At 43.2% G+C, this 26,857-nt stretch overlaps 1 protein-coding gene across 1 annotated transcript in view; it reads right to left on the reverse strand.

Moving 5' to 3' along the window:
• Positions 1–26,857, reverse strand: part of spop (speckle type BTB/POZ protein) — an 80,127-nt gene that overhangs the window by 32,056 nt on the left and 21,214 nt on the right. The window contains 2 exon segments of the mRNA XM_068578345.1: positions 861–994; positions 1,509–1,708. Of these exon segments, the coding sequence (XP_068434446.1) occupies positions 861–994; positions 1,509–1,708 (334 nt within the window).

Here is a 26,857-nt window from a genome sequence, read left to right on the forward strand (position 1 = left end):
TCTGTGTTTGTGTGTGTTCTGTATGTACAATGCAGCAAATGTTAAAAGTAGAGAGAGACAGGAGGCGTATGGGCCTCCTCCATCCCACCGCCTCGTCCCGTGCCTGTTTTCAGAGAGGGGAGCCAGATGAGGAGAGTGAGACCTGGAGCCCATTTATATTCATTACGGAGAGACAGTCTGCTCTGCCTCTGCCAGTCCAGCCGCCATCTCTCTCCATCTCTCTGTCACACACCTCAACACGCCAGGGAGGAAAGTCTGACAAACCAGCAGACAGATAGATTCAACTTCCTCTTATAAACAAGAGCTAAGCGAGAGGATGCCTCCCTCATCCGGACCTCGCCAGCCGCCCCGACCGTTACAACCACACTGCACACGGTAACCGCACCGCAGGCTCACGTTACGCCCCGAGTCAACACAGGACGCGCTGCCCATGCTGGAACAAAGCCTGTGGTGTGATATTAACTCCATCTGTAAATTTTACATGGCGATAGCATATATTACTTTGCATATGTTACCTCCATCTGCAAATCTGATAACGTGAACAGCTTACAATGCATATTTACACTAATAAGGACACATTTGTGTTCATTTGTTTCTCCATCTGTGCTCGTGACAATCTGAATAGCTGGTGAATGCACATGTTCTCTGCACAGCCGCTCCAAGCTGGAAGCCTGTCGGTATTTTTAATACGGTCAAACTGTTATTTATTCTATTTTTAGTAAAAAAAAAAACTAATTACCAGCAAGTAGCTAATTGATTGTTTAAAGTCACTATGAGGAACTTTTAACTGGTTATGAAACAGTCTCAATATAATACTGATGCCTCTTTATGAGCTTCATAAGCAAACAGAGAGTGCTGACATGCACATCCAGCCTCACCAACCCGACACCACGCTGCTGGAGACCCAGGCCGTGCTGCTGGGCCCGCTGGAGTGAAGGGAGGTTCAGGAGAACCAGAACCAGAGCGAAGCAAACTGTCAGACCTCGCCTTTCCTCTGGTGCTCAGAAACACAGACCGCTACTATCAACACAAAATTTAAACTATGGTTAGCTTCTGCTGGGTAGCTTGTGAATTTCCGTTAAGTTTGAAATTACACATCATCATGTATTACCGATCTATATGTTGTATTATTAATCGATAAATGGAAATCCATTATAGTAAATGTACTACACTACTTTCCATCACTGGCTGCTGGTCATGACGATGACAAGCCCCGCAGTTTTATCAATGGATTTGTATGAAATAGTTACGTTTATCCCAAGGAATCCCTCAGTACGGCCATATGGCAGGGACTTCAGGCGACCAGGCCTGCTGTGAAATAGGAGGTGAAGAATGACAGAACGGAGAATGCATTGCAGCTATTGCTGAAACTCTAAAAGAGAAAAATAAAATGAGGTTGAGGGTGGGTGGAGGGGACACACACACACACACACACAAATAACATGTCGCAATCTAAATTCCCTTTCACTTGCCAAATGGAAAGGACACAAATACAAGGGACTTCCCACCAGACTCTCCCTCGGGGGACCTGCTTCCTGCTGGGAGGAGAAAACGAGTGGCACTGTGCAGAGACACCACCACCAGGTGGACAGGGGGTGGAGCTGTGTGATTTGGCTGCAGCAGAAAAGGAAGGACTCCCAGCAGGTATCCTGGAGTGTTTAGAGGGTCACCTTGTGCGACAATAGGCAGCGAGCGACACAGCGAGGCACTAAGACAGGTTGCAGAGTTTAGAGGGACCGACTACAAAGACTGAAAACGTGCCAAAGAGCTGAAGCGAAGTGACAGTGTTGCAGCTTTGAGCGTATGTGTGCAGCCTTTCTGAACATAAATCAAACGCCCACGTACTAGTTCACTTTTTAGAAGCTCGGAGTCAACAGGGTAGGAACTACCCTCTTTCCTCCGGCTCTGGTGAGAAATCTGACAGCGGGTTAATGAAGCCTGTTCATTATAAGGTCAGATAGCATTCAACGTTCCAAAGAAAGCTTACAGGGAATGTGTGCAGACACATCCGGGGATCAGCAAGACTGATCAAGAGAAGTAGCTGACTCTCATTCCTGAAAAAATCATACACAGCTGGCTGGTGGCACATAAGCAAACACACACACAGGGACCATATGACGGAAGTGATTCCAACTCGCAGCTATGAGAGATTCAGGAGTTTTGGCAGCAGACACGAGAGAGGGAAGTAGCAGCGTGGTGTCTCTGATATTAGTGGCACGAAAACCAGACGATATGTGAAGCTGCAGCAGGTGAGACTGGCAAGCAAAATATGCATCGGGAAAGAGAGTTTCCTCTCAGGTGTGAGTGAAAGGCACACGCGCGTGTAAGTGTGTGTGTGTGTGTGTGTGTATGTGTGTGTGTGTGTGTGTGTGTGTGTGAACAAGGCTGGACGTGGAGCATGTATGAAAACATGTCTGCTGTGAAACAGCGTCTGTCCATCTCGCCCGAGGCACCGCTGAAAGCCCCGACACTCACTCGGAGAGGGTGAAAACAGGGATGAGAGAACGCCGAGAACACTGGGCACACATGCATGACCGGGCTAAGCGTGAACTCTGCGGCGGGTTGTGGGGAGACACTGTAGTGTGTCGGATCCCGGGGCCACAGGAGGTGTGATGGATTAAGAGGCGCTGCCAGAGACTGAGGCCCTCCCACCGTGGCACAACCCCCAGTGAAACAACATCCCCATCCCTCTCCATGTCGCTGCTGTCTCTCTCTCTCTCTCTCTCTCTCTCTCTCTCTCTCTCTCTCTCTCTCTCTCTCTCTCTCTCTCTCTCTCTCTCTCCCTGTTTTCCCTCTTTATTCCTTCCCTTTTCAAACTATTAACTAAACTCCCCCGTTTCCTCTCCCTCTCTTAAACTCTAGTCACGATTGCTATAAAACCAGGCAACCATGCCTGTACCACACGTCTTTTGTTTTGCTTTAGTCCCACTTTTTCCTACCTTTGAACAAACTAAATTCAGAAATGTATTTATTTGCGCTGCTAAGATAACGAAAATTGGCATACAGCGTCTCACGAAAGAAAGTGAGATAGCTTAGCCCAAATCATGAATGTTAATATCCTAGCTGAACTTCACAGCATAAATACAGATATACCTATCACCACTTCTGTTGGTAAAATTCATTAACTGAAGGCTGGTGTCACCTTTAGAGATAAGCAGTCCCTGCATTGACGTACTGGACCACATTTATAAGACTGACAGCAGTTCCCAAAACACACGAAGACTACTAAAGTATAGTGATGACAAAAACAATCCCAGCTTTAACACACAGGGGCAGACTTTGTTCTTCACACATTTTTACTTATTAAAAACATGTGTGTCACACGGGGAGAAGTGCAACGGTCAAACCTTGGTGACATGAGAGAAAAAGCCTCAGCTCTCACACGACATCATCATTCATCCTTTGGTATAATCAATGGCGTACGGAGGCTGGACGCAGTCCGAGCCCGAGGTTATTCAAGAGTTGAAAAAGAAACAGAATAGAGTATTTTGCCATTGTCCTTTCTTTTCACTCTTTATCTCTATCCCTTCTGATTCTGATCTTCCCCAAACTTCTGCTTTTGACCAGTTGCCGTGTCTTTTAGTGTTAAGCTCCAGAAAACACAAGCAAAAGAGCTGCTCCAACATAAAACTAATCGACACGTTTAAAACCATCTTTACAAGCTATTTACTTTGATGTTGAACACTTTGTTTCCATAAAAAAAAGGATTAACTAATCTAATCTAAAGTTGACATATTTTGCCACAAAGCTGAAATATGTGAATGAATGAATGTCTGATAAGTAAATACATGGTCTAGTAGTGTACTAGTGTAATTGCATACACAAATCCCTTTACCGCAAAGACTTTCAGTCTCATCACACTTACCATGGAAACCAATCTGCATACTCTTCTCCTTATGTTTTGCACACTCAGCTTGAAACATTCGATATAAAAAATTCAATGCGAGACCGACCTGCAAGAGAGATAAAGGGCTCACTTGACAGACGCAATCCTCTAAAAACCCTGCACAGTTGCTTTACTCACCTGGCAGTGGTACCATCATACACACAACCTTTAGATGAGGCTGTATGTGTACATCAGGGTACAAACATAATGGTATCATGTGAAAATCCAGAATGGAAGCTTTGAGTCCCACGTAAAGCCTTTCAGTCTACGGTCTTGTGATTTGTCCTTACACACCACTGAAATGTGATCAATTAGCCCTCTAAAAGACAAACACTTCTACATAAGCACAGACGGACACACACACAAACAGCATAGAGAGCCAAATATATACCAATACACACTCTGAGGCAGACACAGTGGGCCTATGCAGCCAAGATAGCGACAAAAAAGTGCTTTCTAAATGACAAAATTATACTGGCTGCAGCGAGTGCGTGTTCTTTTCCAACACTGAAATGCAGCAAAGTCTGCCTAACCATCAAAATTAAAATGTTTTTTTTCGACAATACATCTCTTCCTTTCTCTGAAGCAGCTGCAGAAGAAGAACTATGCAACACTTGCTTGCACCCACTGAGAAAAAGGCTTCGTTCACCTTCATCCACGCGAGTACTGGATGCTACGCATTAGCCCGCCTGTTTAGTTTTCTGCCCTGCAGAGGCTTCTCCGCATGGAGTTTCATTCTCATGAAGCGAGCCGAGCTTGGAGCTTAAGGGAGGAGTGAACGGAGGGAGAGGGAGCTGTTTTGTTAGCGCACTCAGTGCAATGATGCAATTTATAATTAAAATGCAAATAATAGGGCAAGGAGTCTCTCTTCACCTTGTTTTCACTTTACTCAAACATGCTCAGGGGAGGCATCTCTGCCTGGGATCAATGTATCCAAGCCAGTAAATCAATATTCATATAAAGCGCTAAAATCAATTTCAGATTTAGGCTACAAGTACAAGAGACTGCTTAGCTGAGAGAGAACTTGAGATGCATGGACAGACACATCTAGCCTGTGGCTATAAACCATTTTTCCACTTTGCAATGATGATGTGTGAAGGATCTATTCTTAAACTGAAGGCTAAAAGCAATTATTTCTGCAACGTGAAAACACAGTCCTGTCTGACACACCCGCCATTGGCCCGTCTCTGTTTTGACTATAGCTTATCACAATAGGTGGCTCAAACATCCCCTAAGCTTCAATCTCAGCAAACAACTCAGACGAACGCTGCGGAATGAATGATTTGGGGAAGTTTCATTTCAAAAGTATGCCTGACAGAGAAAACAGGGGAAGGGGAGGGGGGAGGCCTTTTTTATTGGTTGTCCTTCAGCGTGACTTTGTCATGTAACACATTTCCAGCTCAATTATCTGCATCCAGTGGATTTCAAACACATTTAGCAAGGACCAGAGAGCTTGGTAATTAGCAGGAGCCCTGGCTCATAAGGGGGCAAAAAACAAAGCCTGTCTTTAGCTCTATCTTTATCCCCTCCGCTTGTCTAATCTCCTCTGATCCTTGTCTTATCACAGAGTGTGTTGGACATCATGTGTGCAATCAGTCAATGCCTTCACAGACCAACAGGTTTCAGCTTTTATGGACCAAAGCATGACGCAAAACAAGATATTTGATCCATAAAAACCTGACTGTGGCTGATGAATGACAAAACTTGATGGAACACAAAACACATTCACTTAGCTTTGACGTATCCCGGATGCACTTCATGCAAAAGATGTTCACACAGAATTACATACACTCACAAAATGTTGTCCATCAAGTAGAATAAGTTTATAATATCTTTATAAAACATCAATAACTTCAATGCACTCTCAATCCATCGTTATTTTCTTCTGATTTCCGAAAAAAAAAATCTTGTAGTTGAGATGACATTTCACTCAGAAATACAACATTGTGCAAAAATCAATGCGAGGTTCAGTCGTGACATGATTAGAATTTTAAATCTAAAGGTTAAGACCAGTTCAGGCTTTGGTCGCCAACCTCCTCCTTGAGTTGTTTCCATTTCAAATTATGGTTTCAAATCATGTCAGCTTGCTTTAGCACAGAAATGTCACCTTAGGTAAAACTGCTTTCATTCCCAGATCCATAGCAAGGCGTTCCAGTGAGGGACAATTTAATCTTCCCTTCACGCTCCCATTTCCCTCACCGCAGTGCTTCGACTAGAATTGCTCCCTATTTGCTACCAAGTGTAGTATACTTACATTGAGCCATTTCGTTTGACAGCCTGAATTATATGTCTAACGTTTATGTACTATAAAGCCATGAAAATAATCCCTTGATGGAACACAAAATGTAGAACTCAATGGTTTGCTGATGCTCCTGAAATGGCAATGGTGACACAAATTGAAGCCTGATTAGCGCCTGAAATCTCACAATAGAGTAAACTATTGAGTGTTTAATGTCGGAATAGTGGATGAGTAAATAAGGTACGAGTGAGTGAATGAGGGTTCAGGCACAAATAGGTTTTACCTCCTTTTCTCCTCACCACATCTTCCCTTCTTTCCAACAATTATAATGATGAACAGTGCCGGCGGCAGTACAAGACACTGAATTTGTGAGTTGTCATCTTAAACAGAGTGGAGAGGAGGGACACGGGCGACAAAGACGAGAGGTGCGAGCCAACTTTGAGTGGATCTTCATTTAAATTCTTTGTTTTTGGAGAAGAAAAGATACAGAGAAGAAGACATGAGAAACATAAATATCGTTGGCGTGATTGACAGCCAGGTGTGCTAGGTTTGCTATCCTTTTCAAGACACCATCAATGAACCAAATATCTCTGAAAAGTCACCATCTTTCTGGATGTTTCCCTCCTGTTAGGTCCTCCTATTAACATAAAGCACTTCAAATCAAAGTGGATCCACACAAGCAGGTTGAAGAAAAGCCAATTAACATCCACTATTCACTTAACTTGTCATACTGTCACATCACTGTGCTGAAATATGGGGATCAAGGGCAATCTAATGCCGCGAGGGAGGGGCTGGCATTTTTCCACACAAAGCCCATCTTCCACCTGAGGGGACAATATTACCGCTTCTTACCAGATGTCACATCTGATCTCTCCCTCTTATTTGAGACCATTCAGCAGTAACCACTGAAGCATGAAGCTGCTGTACAGGGTCATCGAGTGAGGGGTCCTGGGTCATCCTTTGTTGACACTGTCCTCCAAAGAGAAATGACAGGATCATTTTCTTCAGCAAATGCACCAACACAACACTATGTTAATATCCAAGTCACCTCTTGCAGCCTTTAAATGTATTACTATGGTGGCTGGATGGGTCAAAAAGACCTGGCGCCCATTTTGTATTTGTTCTTTCTAACATTCTTTCACGGTTGGTTTCTTTTAACCCGGACCGAGAAACTTCTCCAGTATTCAAGTGTTTATTCTGACCATGATGGGGAAGGTACCTAACCCTAAAGAGGTAGTAATTTGGACCCATTCTAACTAATGATCTTTCCCTTTATGTGCCTAAACCTAACCAATGCAACACATGTATCATTATTATATTTCTACGTGTGGTTTTAAAGTGACCATGGCATCCATTAGAAGTAAAAGAAATAAAACACATATGTGAATGTAAAAGTCAAGCAAATTCTTAACTGATGTTGGAAACGCTGCAACATGTAAAATGTAATTAGGTGCGTTTCTAACACTTCTCAAAGACGCAGTAGAGAGACGGAGTACTTTTTAGATTGACAACAAAGGTGCAAAGTCTTCACAAACTTAGAAACACAAGGCAAGATGTTATTCTCGTTTGCTGTCTACAGCTGTGAGGCAGTGTTTCATAAACAAAGACATGTGCCAACTAATAATGTAATTCACTGCCACGGGTATTTTATATTTCATTTCATGAGTGAATCCATCTTTCTCATTATTTATCACATCATTTGGCAAGTGCAAGAGTTTTCAAATCGCATTCGGCTTTTCTCATTCACTCCAGAATTCACATATTTTCACGAACACTGTAGGAAAGCCACAGTCTCACGGACCATCGGGGAGATTTGGAGACAGGGAGACAGGTGCACACGGTGCTCTCTGTCTTATTGCCTTGCCGTTGCTCTTTTCAGTGAAAAGAAGGGAGAGGAAAGGTAGCTGTGCTAATAAGTTCAGTTCTATCCATCGGTTGCACTTGGTACGACAAGGGTTACTCCTTTGTGTGCCCCAACGTCACTCTGCCGCCCAATTACCACATTTACACACACACACACACACACACACACACACACACACACACACACACACACACACACACACACACACACACACACACAGACACACACACACACACACACACACACACACACACACAGACAGACACACGTTCATTTATATTCAGAGAGCATATTAAATGCTCTCCATTAAATTCATAAAAGATGGATATTCTTTTAAAACCAACAGTGATCTCCTCACCTTTTATACATTGTTATCTATACATTAAAGAGCACATGCATTATACAGTGAGGGCTGTAAATGAGTCATCTGAAATCTGAAAAGTGTCAAACAACAGTCTTGATATTAAACGGCAAAATGCCTGGAACATTAAGGAGAGAAATATATTGCTGGTTAGATTAGCCATTCAAATTAAAAATAACTTTAAAAATAGACTAACATTCTCAAGCAATACCGATTCAATTTCACTTTCATTTTAAATATTTAAAATGCCTTGACTTGTTGCTCAGTGCTTCTCACATCTTTAGCTAATTATAAATAATAAAAAAAGAAGTATATCTCATTTTTACAGTACATTAATGTAGTTTTCAATGTCATAAATGTTGTGGATTGTTGTGACTTTCCCTTTAGGAGGCATATGATGTGAAAAAAGTCAATATCTCAACAGCTTCAATATTTACATATAATTTTCAGGTGACATTTTCAATATTCACTCCCTGAAGAACCCTATCTGAGATAGTGGTGGGCGTTGAGTGCTTGCAGCCAGCGTACGTTTCTGTTTGGCTGCTGGCGCCTAAATGCCAACCTCCATCCTCGCAGTACTGAAGTGGAAACGACTGCAGAGGTGCAGCCACAAGCTGATGCCAGACAACTGTTAATGTGTCATATCGTCCGTTTTAATCAGCCAGCGGTCTGATTTGAGATCAGTTCATTGCATGCGCACGGGGGCTCACAGAAAAAGTCAGCACGGAGGACTCAAACCCAAGCTCCCCACAACACTATTAAGATAACGCCCTCAAAATAACTGCCGGTGTTAGAGAAGGTGACAAAACCCTGGATGTCATCCTCCGAATCCAAGCTTTCCTAATTCATGTTAAGGTTACATGTGTTCCCCTCAATATTCTTTGCAGTGCTGAGCCTTTTGGGGGGTCATCAGATGGTGCCCGCTGCCGTAGTCGGCTCTGAAAGCATGGAAATGCCAAGCAGATAAAGCTGCTCGGCGACCTCAACCGCTCACACACACTCTCACACACACACACACACACACACACACACAGTGACATTTTAGATCTCCGCAGTGAGTTGCCCGACCAACAGTTATGCCCAGAGTCCAAGCCACTCCTGCCACCATACCCAACTTCCAGCCGTAAAGCTCTGCCTATTCTGCCATTTGAGATTACTCACGTTAACTATTCAACACGTTTCATCTTTTGCATAAATTGCACTTACAAATCAGACGCATCCGGCTGCCTTTGGTGGCGACCCCCTCTGAGATTATCACCCTCTAATGAAGTCATTTGAGTCAGGCGGGCACATAGCGATCTCTGAACGGCCAATGAAACACATCAGAGAGACTTTCTCTGCTCTGGCAGATGCCAACACGGTGGCAACACTAGGCAGTGATGGACGGAGGCAGATAAATAGAGAAAAAGCAAAGTGGGAAAAAAAGACAACAGTAGTGACACAGACAGCGTTTATGTAATCATGAATACATAAAGATAAGAGGACACAGCAATAAAAGAAGAGTTAGGGAAAAACGGATCAAGCGAAAATGAGAGCGTGAAGGTGCTTTTTTTTCTTCCACTGATGTATTTGTCCACAGAAAAATATGACCATTGACAAAAAAAGAATAAGAAACAAAAGAAGAAGCAGGAAAAATCTGTCAGACGGAGACAAAGAAAGTGAAGCAAACAAGGGAGACAGATGTCAAAACAAATCAGATTCCAGTCCCGGTAACTTCGGATAAGCAAGATGGACTCGTCTTGAAGAAGTTACAGAAGCAGCCAAGTAAAGTCGTTTTCATTCAAAGAATTTACAACTGCCAGTATTTTGATGCAGACTGTAAGATGCCAACATCGCTTTGATTAAACCCACAAAGCTTTGCAGTTTAGAATAATTTCCTGTTATTGATATTTACTCCAAGAGAGCTGCACTGAATTACAATTGATAGAGTATGAAGAGCTACATTTCTGTACATCCAGGTGTGGTCATGTGTTGGCATTATGATATCTTCGGTAAAACAGTTTAAACAAGTTAAACAAGACCTTGACTTGTGGGAACATGGAAGGAAAAAAAAAAGAATGAGAAAAATTCCTGCTGAGCAATAAACAAGCGTTGAACTGTCCAGTGCCATGACATCTATATTGCATTGATCTTTTAAGATGTCAAACGGAATTAAAGAAACCATGTAGAGGTTTTAGGCAACAATTTCTACAAAATATTGTGACCAATAATATATTTAGAGCTGTTACCTGGCTAAGTGTGATGCACACATGATTCATTTGTTCGTTAAACGTGCACAAAGACACGCTTCCTCTTGTTTTTAGCTTTAACATAACTAACATACTAATTGTTTCCAGTACATGTGACATGTGTATTTAAAATAAATGTAATAAGGCCAATAGAAGGAGATTGATCTGTTTCCAATGTGTTTTCACTTCAGGCGACACTGTGGAAGCATCATACAGCTGCTGGAGCAAAAAGTACTAAATGCACAGCAGCGCTTCAGCAAAAGGCTAAATCTGCAACATAATTAGAGATTAAGGATATTATGATGGCATTGCACTTAATTAATCATAGCAATGGGAATTATATTATCAGTTATTTGTAAAAGAAAGTTTTTTCTTATTATGCATCCCTTGAAGCTACAAATGTGTGAACTTTTACTGATGAACCAACAGTTTGGCTGAACGGCATTTAAACTTGATCTGCATAAAAGCAAACAATCAGACAAGGCACACTGAGCAAACTAATTTGCATCCAAGTTCAGCGGCATTGAAAATGCAGAGACGACCCACCTTGTGTCCTCGAGTGACCACAATTTACTGCACGACTGACAGCTAACAGTGGCAGTCTGCAGTGTCATGAGAAAAAAACACTCAAAGACAGAGTGCAACTAAACAAGAAAAAAGTCAAAAGAGAAGAAGAAAGCAACCAAGTAAGCAAGAAAGACATGAAATGAAGATACAGTAGCACTCAAGCTAGACATGGAAATGTTTGAATAAAACACATCGGCCAGCTCCGAAACAAGAAATTAGAACCTGGGATAACCAGAGAAAAGAGAACGTGTGGTTTGACCCAGGTGAGAGACACAGCGAAGGGGAGAGCGTCAGAGATAAAGAGATTAATAGAGAAAAATGACCAAGTTGCTTTTCATCCTGTGAGTACTGCTGAGACAATAACAAGATGAATACACATGTCACCTGCAGAGATGGCAGCAGCTCATTCAACGTAATATATGAAAAAAAAAAACACGACATCGTCGAAATTACTATGTATTTATGTATTTTATTATACACACACGCTTGTTATAATTATGAGATAGAAAGTCAAAATTATGAGATAGGAATTGTGCACGCGCTTCAGTGACGCTGGATTTTTTTTTCCTTCCTAATTAAAAGAAAGTATAATCTCATAATTATGACTTTCTATCTCATAATTATGACTTTCTATCTCATAATTTTGACTTTCTATCTCATAATTATGTCTTTTACTGGTGGAAATGGGCTTCCATATGCTTGCATACATGGATTATTAGAGACATGTGAAAATTGCAGCCAAGATTAGATAATTATAGATACCGTGTTAGAAATAATTCAACTTCCACTTCCAAGTCAGTTTTATTTGTATAGCCCCTAATCACACTGAGTCTCTAAGGGCTTCTCAACACCAATATAAAAAAACTATAAAAAATAAATGAAAAGGATGCCTTCCAACCTCAGACCATCACTGATAATTAGGAAAAACTTCATTAAGAAAATAAAAATGGAAGAAACCTTTGACACAGCTACTTATCAGTTAACAACACACAATGAGTTTTACAACACTGATGAATTGGAAAACGCACGTCTGAATGAATTTAGTTGTGAGCACTTATCAACCACCTTTCTCGGCTGCTTGCGGGCTGCCAAGAGACATAATGCCAACTGGAGGCTGGCGGTTTGTAAGGTCTGAGTGTTAAGACCTAAAATGTCAATATTGGTCCCGAGGGAAAGAATAATTAAGGTGTAAAGATCTAAAAGGCTTGTCACATATGGCTGGCCAGCTGTCACATCTGTCTGTTCATATTCACGCCGGTAACAACCGGGCCTCTACTAAAGCAGCAGCAGAGTCCGTAATGGCTACAGCTTTAAATGTCAGCTGACTGAGCTATGACTACAAGGAGGCACGCCGAATGAGAAGAAGCATGGCATTTAAAACAATACACAAGCTCCACTTCTCATTTTAGACGTTCACTCCCGAGTGGCTTGTCTCAAAAAGATCTAGGCTATTCCCTGTGGTTCTACTTCACACATCCCTCGTGTTCAGTGAAGGCAGCGTTGCAGAAGGGAACACAGGAGCGCGGCATTAAAGAGGAAAGCATTTAACCTCTGCAGGATGGCAAATTGGAACGTTTAACCCTTTAGGGCAACAAGGTGACGATCCCTCAACAACTGGAGCACCTTTAGACGCAAACCCGTCAGCCAACTTGCGCCCGGCTCCTCGTGTCAGTGAGCGAGACGTCGAGTCACTGGCCTGCAGCTTTATAGCTCATGGGGAGAGTGGTCGTTCTGTAACCACGAAGAAGACGGTTCGAACCCTGGTCTCCCCATGTCTAAGTGTCCATGAGCAAGACACTGAACCCCCAGTTGCTCCCCGGGCGCCTCACGGCAGCACACTGCTCCTTAATTACTGAGGATGGGTCCAATGCAGAGACCATTTTCCCCAAAGGGATTAATAAAGGATACTTTCTTCTTCTGCTGCGAGCGTGTCCTCACAGGAAGAATAACAGCGTCGCTCGTTTGTTCCAAGGTCTCACTTTTCTGGCCTTTGCAGACCTTACTCAGCCGTTTTTGGGTCAAGGGGGACAAGTAGTTGCTTTGTTGCATTGGCTGCTCTTCTGATAACTATATACCATTTTCAATTCAGCAGTAATCTGTCAACGAGGGCCATGCGGCAGGCAAATTAGTCCAAACAAATCGAATGGCAGTCTGTGGCGCTTCAGCTGGGCTTTGTGGGCTTGCGGTCTCGGCTCTCTGTTCTCACTGAGCTAGGACTCATCTTCTCAGAGTCTAGAAAAGTATTGGACAAGCATTGTACTGCATCTTGAGTATAAGTTTGCGCTTGGTTCATTTGTTTTTTGTTTTGCTTTTGGCTTTTCAAGCATGAGTAACTACCGGCGGGTGTCAACATTGGTCTCGTAGCCCTAAAACTGCATTACAGGGTCCCTTCTTGTCGATGAAGGTCTAACGCCTGGCAAACAATTTGCAATTAATTTTGGATCCAGATGTTTGGATGTCTTCATACGGTTTGAACCTGCCTAAATAAAAGAAACAAAGCTCAAGGGTTTTATTGCTTCATAACTGAAAACTGCACCTTGGCTTAGACTGCAACAGTGACTGATGTGCTCTAGTGAGGAGGTTACAGGGTTCAATGTTTGTGTTGTTTTTATCTTGCCTGGTACAGAAAGCAGGTCAGAAACATACTTGCCCCCATACAAATTATGAAATGTATTAGCCATTATAAAGAAACAACAAACACTGAAATGAATCATCATGTTTTATCCAACTTACTCTAAAACACCCAGCTGAACTCCTGCATCGCTCAACAGAGATGAGAAGCTCAAGTTTGAAGGTTATGGTTATGCTTTTATCAATGGAGCACATTTAAAGACAGCAATAGTTGACCAAAGCGCTAGACAGTTGTAAAACAACATTGCAATGTATTTAAGAAGGTTAATCTTCAATTACTTCCATCATTAGCTCTGCAAATAAACTGTGTGTTTATTTGTTTTTACCACTAGCCCATTCGGGCAAGAGAGATGCTAGATTTACTAGCCCGGCATGTCATTTTACTTGTCTTGAGCTAGTGGACGAGCCTGATTGTCGAGCCTCAGTGTGCGTGCTGAGCGTCTCCCCGAGATCCCCGCCGCAAACTGTGAAATGTGACAATGTGGTTGTGTGTGTGTATGGCAGGCAGCTTGGTGGTGGAGACTGACAGGTCAGGTCAGGTGAGCGCCGTGGTCTGCTCAGGCGTGCAGATCCAGCTCCTCTGACTGATCTGAAGTGGCTTCAATTAACTGGAGCAGCGAAGTGTGAGGGGAGGGCGGCGATGGCTGGCACCCAGACAAGATTTGGGGGGGTTTAAGACGAGTGGGGCCCCCTGACAGGCACCAACTCCAACCTCTCTCCATCTCCTCTTAGCTAATTACTAAGTATCCATATGGAGACACTTGTCATTGTGATCACAGCAAATTGGCTGTAGCTGCAGGGTCATCAAGGACTGACACATACACACCTACTTACACACACACACACACACAGACACATATACACAAAAAAACCATGTCTGGACCAAAAAACAAGAACGCACACAATAGTTTTTATCTTTTTCAATCCTTAAACTATTTTGAGTTTCCAAAGAGAACAGAAATGAAGTCACAACCAGGAAATCCAATATCACAGGCACAGCCTCACATAAAGTACATCAGCAAAAACCATATTCATGTCAACTCTGCATAATGCTCTGTATGATAATATGGAAAGGAGGTGATCAAAGTATGCCAGCATTTCTCAACGAATCCCACACACAGATTTAATTTTCATGGCTACATGCAGCAACGCTGATGTTGGAAGACGCTGCCAAGTGAAATGCGAGTTTCATATTGAATAAATGAAGGTAAGTCACACTCGAAACATGAGGGAACGTGGAGAATACTCTTTCTTGAGATTTCTCCTCTCTACATTTGCTCGACATCAACCTTTTAAACCAAAAAGAAAGATTCACTTTGTTAAACATTTGATGAAACAAACAAAACTGCAGACAAACCTGTACGCACCAGCAGGCCAGTATGTCACATCAATAATTCACTATCATTTCATATTTTCTCCCCTCAGCACACACAAAACTGCGTCTTATGGCCTCCAACTGAATGGTGTGCTCTTCAGTCTTTTCATCTAGCTTTTGCTCTTGCTTTCTTGCTGTTCTTGCTAGTTTTACATTATACCTAATTAACATGGACACGTTTTTGGGGGAGGCATGAAACACACAGACCAACATAATTTCCCCTGTAGGATACATTTTATTGTTCTTTTTTTGGGGCCTCTCATGGTTGCACATCCTCCATGCCTCCGTCCTCATTTCCCCTTCTAAAAAAACTGATCTCCTTCCTTTTTTCTCACTTTTTAGTCTTTTATTAGAAGTGGGTGCAATTCCCACTTTCAAATGACGGCTGAATACGACCTTAAACTTCTTACCCAGCTGCCATTTATATGATCAAGTGTTTGCTGCATCCTCTGTTCTCTTGCTACTTGGTATTCCTCCACTGATGTCGCTCAGATCATCTGTCAACTTCATTCTTTCTGACGGTTTGTGTTTTCATTCAAACCATCCACCTTATTTTCATTCTGGATCATCAATTTCCTTTTACCAACTATCTGGTTCAACATGAGCCATCTGAGAATAGGTGTACAGGTTTTAAAAAGCTCAACGAAACTTAGTTTGCTTCAGATAAATTACTGAGGTACAACTTAGCAACTCATTATTGTTCATGATGTGTCTGCAAAGTAGACCCAATGACTTTAATGGCGCGTAGAATTTAAAAGAGCACAGTGTGTCAAACAAATAGACACGTAGATCAAATTAAATGTAGAACTATTACAATATTGGTGTGTAGGCCTGAGCCGCAGAGACAAAAAGGGAGACTTTTTTTCTCCAAAATGTATGAAATACAAAGGTTGTAAGAGCCACGAGTGTATAAATTGGTGAATTGGAATTTCAGGAATATTATTAATTTACTTTCTGAGTTATGCTCATTGTGTAGGAACTAAGATACGTAAATTATTTTTGAAACATTTATGTTGATGACTGACGCTCCATCCACGTGATTTAATGACGTCGTGACGGCAAGCGCTGAAGGCATAAGAGCATATAGTTGTTCTACTGTTTGACAGAGTTTATTTATCTAGTTAAATGATCTCCTGTCCCCCGCGTACAAAAAGGAACTCACTGTGTCTGCTGCTCTTTAGCGGTTTTAATAACGAATAACACCAACGGAAAGGTGCTAAAAAAGTAACAAGCTAAAGACGTAAAACAAGACCTTGAGTTAGTTACTCACCATTTTAAGTTTTTGACACTAAATTTTTACAAATATATTATAGGCTGAAAGTGTTTCTCTCACCCCCCTCTCCACGCTGTACTTGGCATTTCCTCATATTGGTATAGACCAATGTCCCCTCCTTCTTTCCTCTCCAGATCCTAACCCCATTTGCTACTCACCTAGATCAAAGTCCCTCACACATCTGTTCCGCTTGCTGCTGCCATGACTGGCCAGCTGGACCTTGTCCATCAGGTCTCTCTGTCCGTAGGTGTGTCAGTGCTGCACGTCTGTCCAGAGCCTGAGCTTTTTGGCAAGCTGCAAACGCAAACAGCGGAAAGAATCAACAAGACTGTTGTGAGAGCGAGCGTGGGTGAAAGCCGGTGCCTTATCATATTCTTGCAAGAGACTCCTTGTCAAGTTGACTGTTTGTGTGCGCATCTGTTATGTAGGAGACTTGAATGCAGAACATTTGTGGAGCTGGAAGTGTGCGTGCGTGTGTGTGTGTGTGTGTGTGTGTGTGTGTGTGTGTGTGTGTGTGTGTGTGTGTGTGACAAGATATCACAAAGACATGTTTTATGAAGAGGTAGTGAGGTTTACACAGCGAGGCGGAACAAAGTGGAACAGGGGCCCTCCTTATGTAATTACACCCGGCATTAAAACACTAATCCAAACACAAACTGTATCTGGACTGTTTCCAAACAGCAAACTGAGCTAAGCCACAGGTGTAAACAGAGCCATGAAGGAAAGCAATCTCATTTCCACAAATCAAACGAGGGTGCTTATAGCAATCAAGTTCAAAGCAGGCTAAACGCTTTTTTAATACTTCTTTGGGTATATTTACACTGACCCATAACTATGGATACAAATCTTCGTGGGTAAATTCCGATGCAGACGCTGCGTGTTATTGTAATGCATGAAAAGGCCCGCAGAGACCCCAATAACCGTACAACCATCTGACAGAACAGACCCACAGTGGCCCTCGACTCTGGCGTAGCGGTAGACTCTGGCAGTCTCATTAGAAGCCTCAAAGTCTAGTGCTGCAAACTATTGTACTCGGGGAAAAAAAAAACAGACATCCGACACGGGAAAGTGCAACGGAACGGTCATTCAAGTCGGAATTCCACTTCGGAAACTCGGGCAAGATTTATCTAGGTTGAGTTTGCCAGCATGACCGCGACACACACGGTGAATTTCCTTCTCATCGTGTTGTGGAAAGTACTGCATCAACATTGTAGCTTCCATTTCCATTTAGTTTAATTGTTGTTTGTCCGCAAGATTCTTTCGCTGTTAATTTAAAGCTGGTTTCTTTTCCACAGTTTCGCTTCGCTAATGGCACTGAAGTAATAGATGTAGATCCTCTGTAGATGAAGGAAGCGCAGAGACTTGCCATATAAACTGATACTCGTTGAGCTTATAATACATAAAGATGCCTGTAATTTAAGACATTACGTAGAAATATTGATACTTATACTTATTTGAGTTAAATGTATTTCATACCCAGATCATTAAGTGTAAAACTGCATTTTAAAGCATGCATAAATTAATGAAATTATGGCAATAGCTACAGAAAAAAAGTGTTTTCCCCCCAGAACTTAAATAAATGCTGATGGACTGAAACACTAACTTACAGTCAGCTGTATTGAACAAAGGCTACTTCTGACACGTAGGCTCTTTGTATTCATGACCGGTATCCAAACTGCCTGTAGGCTTTTACCTCAGAAAGAAAGGAGATGATCTACGTGAATTAATGAAATATCTTAAGAGCCACATGTTTACATATTAAGGAAATGTCAATCAGATGCATAAAACAGAGGTTGAGCCCTGAGAGAAATGCCAGACAGTGAACCTGAGTGTGTAATGTGTGTGTGTGTGGGCTCAGCACCGTCCGATCAATAGCTCCCCTGAAATGAATACGTGATCACTGTCTCAACAAAGCAGCCGTTCACTTCAAATTTGACAACAAAATTCATGCAACCTGGATCGATAGGACCCATTTAAAAAAAATCTATTTAATACCACCGTAGTTTTATAAATTATTTTCTACAACCTAATAGGATGCTGACCATCCTGCCTTTTTATTGCTTTTTTGATTTGTGACCATCAAAGAGACTGTTATTTCAGTTATAATTGTTTCCCTCGTGGTGCAGTTTTCCTATTGCGTAAGGCAGTTTGTAGAGAATTATTCTGTGGATGTAGAGAAATACTGGACACGTTCAGATAACTGCACAGCTTTGGCACACAGCTTACGCTGCCTCTAATTGTCGCAGTAAGACAAAGATGAAGCTAGTGATGACTATTAGTCTGCCCAGAAAAAGACGTCACCTTTAAAATGACTCTTGGAACTTGTGATGGTAATTATTCACTTTTCACTATTTCAGATAAAAAAGCAACTAGTGGCCTTCTGGATTCAACAACAACAGCTGAACTAATGGTATTTATCAGAAACTGAGGGTGGACATGTTAACACAAACCAAGACTTTTGTACAGTTTCAGTAATAAATCAATATTTAACTATTAAGTTAATGTATAACTGCATAGTATTATACTCTTAACTTCTCAAGAATAATAGGCGATGAAAAATGGCAACCGTATTTTCAGTTTTGGCAACCAAAAGTTGTGCCTTGTTGCAACCAATTTGAAAATGTAGGGTTGAGCCCTGCAATAGAAAATGATAACCCAACTGTGCAGCTCCGCTCAGCTGTGTGGAGCTGATGACTCACAGCCTATTGTTTCGGTTTTAGTGTTCACAGTCTTACGGTCTTGATTCACTCTTGTATCTTTCAGAACCTCATTTTTTATTGTAAACGGCAGCCGTCTACAGCAAAAAAGCTATAAAAAACAAACAAACACTGCAAGCTAACCGCTCAAACAGTTAGTTTGTTACAATCCGGTGGTCTAGGTGGAATATTTAGCGGCTAAAGAGTCACATTTCCCTCAGGGGTCGGGGGAGAAAAGATGATAATAAATCTTTGTTGTTTTCACAGCATGTTTGTGCTGCCCTCAAGAGGATGAAAACACAATTATTGCGGAAATAATGATATTTTGAACTTTCACTTCTTTCTATAAACACTATCCTGATAGAACAATCAGCAACGTAACAGCAATGTCCTCAACTTGAACAACTTCTTCCTTCCACAATGATTCTTTTTGACAAAAAAAAAGAAATGTTGTGGTCTTTTCTTTCAGTGTCCAATATACACACTGGTCAGGGGTGTGATTGTGGGTTGTGACCACAGGAAATGAAGTACGACCCGCAGCTTGTAACAACCCCATCAACAGTTTATATAAGCGGGATGGGAATCTGCCTCCTTGCCCTTCCTGTCTTCTCTGTCCTGTGTCGTTTGCCCTCTTCTGACTGGCAGTCTCAAGTGGTCACTTAAGACCAGGACAGATGACAATAGACAATCCCACCAGTCATGCCACCAAGGCCTGACTGGTTGACTCCAGCAATGTCTGAGCATAAGACAGCACGGCCCATCTGGGAAAAAGAAAAAGAGGATGGAGCTGCCAGACGAGGGAGGTGGGAAACAAAAATACAAGAGCAGGAAAAATTGAAAGCGGAAAAATGAAGCGCCGACAAGACACAGAGGAGGGGGGGGAGGCAGGATGAAGGATAGGTCGATGTACAACAGGCTGATGAAGTAGAGCGAGGAAGACAGAGAGAGAGAAGGGAGTGGAACAGCAGCACAAACAATAGTCAAGAAACAGCAGAACAAAAAGGATAGAAGACACATTAAGCAGAGGGCACGACGAGAAGGGGGGTATCCCAGGAAAAAATTAATTGTCAGACTCAATTCTCGTCTGAAATAAGGGCAGAGATAAGGTGGAAAAAGAAGGGTTTGCTCCTCCACGTCTCAGCGCTCCTGAAACCTGAACACACTTAAAAAGACCAATATGTAGAAAGGAACAAAACGCCAAAGGGGCTACATCAAGCGCTTCAGTACATTTAAAAAGAGCCACAGAGGAAGAATAACCGACACAATTAAGAGCATAACTGTCATCACAGCCAATCAAACCCAGTACCACCCACACACGGGCACTGAGCAATAGACCTATCATGAGGAGGGATGAAGGGCTACTAATTCCACGCAGCAATGCAGCACTGACTACTAATAGTGAACACCAGATATCTTGAGGGCCTAACATGTACACAGCATTCTAATACAACGGAAGCATGAGTCACATGTAGAAATTCGCTCCATCAAAAACACAGGCCTGGCTCCGGGGAGAAATACTGACATTTAAACATAATCCTGCTGACATGCAAATGAAGCGCACCCAATTCCACAACCTGCGCGTGCATCAGGAAGAAAAAAAGACTGATGTGTGATCCAAATGTGAAGCCAATTACAGGTGGATGCATACCCTCACTCAATGAAATACAAACACGATTTAATGAGCTCTCAAGCTCCTCCACGGTGACATTTTCTTTTCCGTTTCTCCATCTTTCCCAACTATCATTCACCTTACCTCCATTTTTCTTCTCCCCCCCCTCCCTCCTCCGCACACACACACACTCAAAAACGCCTCAACCCGCCGCTCGTTTTTTTTTCCACTCTAAATCCTCTTCTCTGCCTCCCATCTTTTTCTCCATCCAGAACAACAGCCATTTTAAAAAGAGGGCCATCAATCTTCTACAATGAGACCAGAGTGCGAGGGAGTGCCAAGGCTGTAGCAGATTACTATCTCTCCTTACCACCACTCAACACTGGATAACATAAAGAAGGAGAGGATGGGCAGGCGGAGATGCAGGGAGGGTCAAAGACACAATCTTAGATAGCGAGCGGACACATTAGATCTTAAAAGCCTCAAACAAACGTCCCCCCCTGTCAACAGCGGAGGCTTGTCGAGTGAAGAAGTGCAGCAGCAGAATTTAAAACTTTAATCCTAACTGGCAACTCCAAACCTGACCCTTGATTTATTTCCACAGAGAGCTGTGCTAATGGAAACACAGGAGCTGCGCTGCAGATTCCATCTCCTGTAAACAGCTGGATTGGAATTAAATGGCCATTTTAATACATTGAATTAAAGAATCTGTTGATTGTCTTGATCTTTCAAATGCCAAAGAGACGATAAAAAAAAGTCCACGTCAGCAGCTCCCAAAGTCCACGGTGACTTCTTCAAACTACATTTGAGAAACAAGCGACGATTTTTTTTCCAAACTGTTGAGCTCTAAAAAATCAGCTTATAAAATGTGGATCCTTTGAAATCCCTTGCCAAATTTGATTTGATGTGTAGCTTTAAAAGTCTAAAGACTGTATTGACCTTTGGGCCGAGAAGGCAGGCACTACTTATACTACTCTGTATGTTCATAAAAAATATACATGTATCATAAAATGTGGGTTATACGGCGCAACCTTTTATTCGCCGCATCTACTAAATGTAAAGAAAAAGTCGTATTTCATCATAAACGAGCCGCGACTGTTTATAAGCCGCTGTTGCTGCTGCTAGCGTCCCCGCTGCCAGTCAGGCATCAAACCGGGGCTAGTCCTGTTACCTTCGGTGGTCGTCGCAAAGCTAGCTGCTGCAGCTATTTTGCGCTGAATTTTTCGCGAACTAACAGCACGTGATAGTTAGTTCGTGAGTTAACAGCGAGCGCTGACCTGTTTTCCATGGCGCCTCTTCGGGTGAGTGTGGTGGATGCCAGTGAAGCAGGGTGAGAGGCGCCACGGGGCAAAGAGGACAGCAGGGAGTTTGGCTGCGGCAGCTGAGAGGTTCCTATTTTACAGTGAGAACACTTGTGAAGGGATTTGGGAATATTTCAAGTGAATTTTGTATGTCTCCACAACTGCTGCTAAATTTAGAATCGTAATAATCCACAAATCAGCCGCACCAATGTATAAACCGCACGGGTCAAATTGAGTTGTATCGGCTTATAACCGGCATTTTAAGCAAAGTGGATAGTATGTGAGTGTGCGTGTGTTATAGAAAGTGTTACATGCTAAACTTGCAGCGTTGTGATATTTAAAGACTTTATATATAGTCTGTGAACGTATGTGTATGACAAACATGTTCACACATAGTGCACCACCAGCAAACCATGGCCAAGTACTTGTACTGCTCCCATGGGAGAAAAAGATGGGCTGGATCACGGACCGTTACCGGGCCGTGCAAAGAATGAATGAAAAAATAAATAATATGTTGATTATCGTGGTCGGAAAGATGTTTTGTTTGGAAAAATGACCATATACATCCATCTGTTACCCTAAAATTTAAACTTACAGTAAATTCTTTACCGGTTGTTCTGGATTTAAATTAAGGCAGAATATACTGAGATCACAAAAAAGCTCTGAAAACCCGGCTTCCATTTCAACATCCTGTCTTTGTGAAGTGGGTTTAAGTTACGGAGTAGACTGGACATACATAACACTCGTTGGGTGTTGTTATCTCCCGTCACCCTGAGATGGACCAGCTCGTTGCAGAGAAACAAGCTTAAGGCAGACTAATTCAGCGTAATGGTGAGTTGTATTTGCATGCACTTGATATTTGGTTTTATGCCGGCCGTATGATTTTCTTACGTCATATTTATCGCCCATAACGTGAAGGCCGGTTTGTGAGTATATTTTCTTACACAAAACCTGTCCTTAGCGTGAACAAAGTTGGGGACCGCTGGACTAGATGGTGAAGTGTGGAGGTGGATTTTTCCAAAAGGCCCTGATCTAACCACGTTCATGTTCTTCACCAAGCGCTGACAGTGACATCCACAATTGATAGGGCTAATCTCTGTGCAGCTTTCTTTCTGAGGAGAACCTACATTGGGGGGGTTTGTCAGGCATAATGAACCATCCTTGCATTGTCAACAGCTCTGTTGAGGAGGAAGGTTCAACTTGGAGCTGTGTAAAGACGGCGCTGAGCAGCAGCAGTGCTCTGACTGGGGATCAGCGTAGTGCGGCTTCTGTTGGGCCTCTGGGCCACACGGCGGCGGATGGGGAGGCGGCGGCGGCAGCGCTCAGCCTGGCACTAAAGACTTTGACACTAACATAATCACTGGTAATTGATTCGGCTGGCGAGAAAGGTATAACATTAAAAGATAAAAATGGCAGCGGTGGCGTCAGAACAGCGCCGGGTCTTAATGTGAGCCGATGGGGCCGACGCTGCCTGTCACACAGCGTCTAATCACACAAGAGGGGACGCACACATATCATCAACTTACTATCAGCCCTGGACCCGCTCAGCAAGCTCAAAGGAGCTTTGATCAGCAGCGGGCCGAGGGAAGCGAGGGGGCACGTGGGCCAAGGACGCCAGAAAGGAGGAGGAGGGAAAGAAGACAGGCATCCTTCGCTGTGGCAGGACGGCCTTGACACGTTACGAGACAGGACAGAAACAGCGTGTAACAACTCACACGCAAGGTTCAAACAACTCTTCAGCGTGATGGCTTAACGTAGCTGAAGTGGTGTCCTTATCCAGTACAGCGAGTTTAATTTACATGCATGGGATTTTATTCAAGTTTCCTTTCCTTCCTAATGTTCTGAGCTACTTCAACTTGATGTTTGAGTTGGCAAATAAAGTCTTCTGACTCAAAGACTAGATGCCTTTGAACTGAAATGGATATGAAGCTATAAAGAGAACAAAATATGTTATGACAGATTCATTGATTGAGTCATGTTTTAGGCAAAACTGCCAAACACTTTAGTTGGTCGAGAAGTGAGTTTTAGTCAGAAGTGATCAGTTATTTTCTTTCTAAACATCTTATGCAGCCTGTATGTACAAGCTAATTTAGGTTTGCTGCTTCTTCTATAGCAGCGAACTAGAAAAAATGAAGAGACGTTGAATAGGTAATCTATTTATTCGCTGTATATTTGCTTTGCAAAAAATGATCAAAATGGAGCATAACAGTCGGATATTGCAGTTAAACTAATGTTGTTCTCTTGAGCTTATAATGAAATGACCACACAATGGCCGTGTCATTTTCCAGAGTTAATAAACACATTTTTAACCTGCTCCACCTGTGATTTGAGCGGTGCCCTGTTTCTTAACATGGAGCGCCAATTCTACTCACCCTCGCAGCTTTGTTATTAACGTGTAATGGAGACACATGAGGTAAGTCTAGTAGCGGTGACTGGGTTGTGCCTATCCGCTCAGTGAACTGATGAAGACGGAGGGCTCCCTGTAGCCTTACAGTCAGAGCACTGATAAATTGGCCAGCCTCCACCCTTTCCCCAACTGCAGGAAGGATGTGTGTGTGCATGAGAATCAGCATGGACACCCGCTAGACTGGAACTGACAATATTAAGTGGCAGTGCCACAGTTTTCATGAACACAGAGGCCAAGAGAACCGAGGGGCAGGAAGGCCTCTATTATGTCACCGAATAGTAGATATAAAAGGAGCCAGTCAGACTGTCTGTAGCCACAGAACACTCACCTTTCCTGAATTAAAGGTTGCCGAGTACAGACAGCATGAGACAGACAGACAAACCCAGTTCCACCTTGTGCCGCAGACATCAACGGGCTCCACATAAAAAAATGGCGGGTGGGAGATCAAAGATTTTACAGATGTTTAAGAGAACCGTAGCAGCTTCTTCAGAGGTAGACTGCAGGGGTCGGATATCTTTCAGAGGAGCAGAGGACGAAAGAGGGAGGCTGAGAGGGGGTGAAAAAAAGAGAGTAATGGCAAATAAGAGGAGTAAGCGAAAGCCCCAGGCTGAAGATTGTAGGGAGAGAAGAGGAAGACTGGGGTGAGGAGTAAGTGAGAAAATGCTAATGAAAGGCTGCAGAGAAAAAGGGGAAAGAGAGGAGAGAGAAAGAGAGAGATTACGACGGGGACCATTGGAAGAGAATCTGAAGAGCAGAATAAAGCTGACAATGAAAAAAATGTGTGGTGGGGAATGGTAGAAAATACAGGATGAAATGGCAACGACGAGCACACGCCACACAGCCTTTTGCTGCTCAAATGGGCCTGATTCTTTCCCGTATGTCCTTAAAAAAGTAGCGCTGCCGGCTGTAGACATCACAGCACAATGTGTCCCAAGAAAGGCAATGCAAGAGACAGAGAAAATGAAAGGATGGAGAGGTGGCAGGAAAGAGAGAGACTTCTAATAAAAGGATGGTGATGATCCCCAAAGAGGCGGCCCACGGCATCTGTTTGTCACAAGCCAGAGCCACAGGGAGGAAGATGAGGATGAGGAGGAGAACCGTAGGCAGCAGACTGAGAGGTAGCTTCTTTTCTCACTCTCTTGTTTCCTGGCCGGCCTCCACCAGCAGCTGGAGGCTAAACTTAAGCTCCGCCAACAGCCACCAGGGAGAGAGGAGAGGCCTTGGAAAGGGGTCATCTCTTCAATCACCAACCAAAACAAAATTCAGGGACACACATCTGCATCATTAGCGGAGGAGCCAAGAGCCCCCTGATGTCTCCCCACCACAGATCCCTCAGAAACGTGGCCACCACAGTGCCTGTGTGCACACGAGCATCCTCTGCACAATCGCCACAGAGCCATATCTGCCTGCTCCTCATGAATATTCATCCACCTCATTAACACTCAAGTGGGGAAACACAGCATATTGCATGAGACTCCCGTTACTTGGATAGAGGACGAGAAATCAGGGAGGGAGAGGAGAGGGAGAGACGAGATGGGACACATGGCGACTGTAGAGGAAGCAAAGGGGAAGAGAGACCGAGGAAGAAGCAAAGCCTTCTTTTCGTTGCCAGCTAACTTTTTCTGAATCTCAAGAGCGGAGAGGGGGGTAAAAATGTCCTATATTGTTCGGGGAGCCGATAGCCTCCTGTCACTTTTCCTTACAAAGCCAGACTAGGGCAGTGTGAACGCAGCGTCAGCAGCAGGGACAGCACAGCGGGAGCGCGGGATGGGAATTACAGACCATCTTGCCCTGCAAATCTTGTGGCAATAAAAGCTTTAAAAACAGCTGCAATTTCTCCGCTAATGTCTGGCTGTTCACAATAACTGCCACACTGTGCGGGATAAGTGTGAATACACCTCAACGTGAGTTTCAGCCCAACAGACACTCATGCAACCCCCGTCCTTGTTCTGTAACAAAACACACCCGCACATGCAGACGTACAAAGCCAGGCTGTCTTGTACGCAGACAGGGATTCTGTCGATCCACTTGCCAACAGACGCACAGCCACTACCACACACAGACAGAGGATTATTTTCTCTTTATGTTGTAATGCCAGCGAATCTTTTCACAGAAACTGCCAACAAGGGAAATCTCCCGTCCCGCAGCTGTGTCCTCAGAGAGAGACTGGAAGCTGGAGAGACAGAGGACTTCATTTTCTTGACTTTTTTCTCTGTGACTTTGGTGACTGAAACAGACGGGCACTGAAGGTTTGGTGGAGAAGGAGGGGGGAGTCTAGCAATGCCTAAAATGTTGCCCCGCCAGAGTCATTCTGGCCCTTTAAAAAGGGCACTGACGAAACCTGTGGTACAATAAGTGGACCACGTCTCTGGAAATCAATACTGCTGCCTACATCAGGGGCCTCCACCCAAATCTATTTC

Source organism: Clinocottus analis, unplaced genomic scaffold (genome assembly GCF_023055335.1).
Source record: "Clinocottus analis isolate CAN_PGR_092001 unplaced genomic scaffold, fCliAna1.0.p SCAF_16, whole genome shotgun sequence".
Lineage (NCBI taxonomy): Eukaryota > Metazoa > Chordata > Actinopteri > Perciformes > Cottidae > Clinocottus > Clinocottus analis.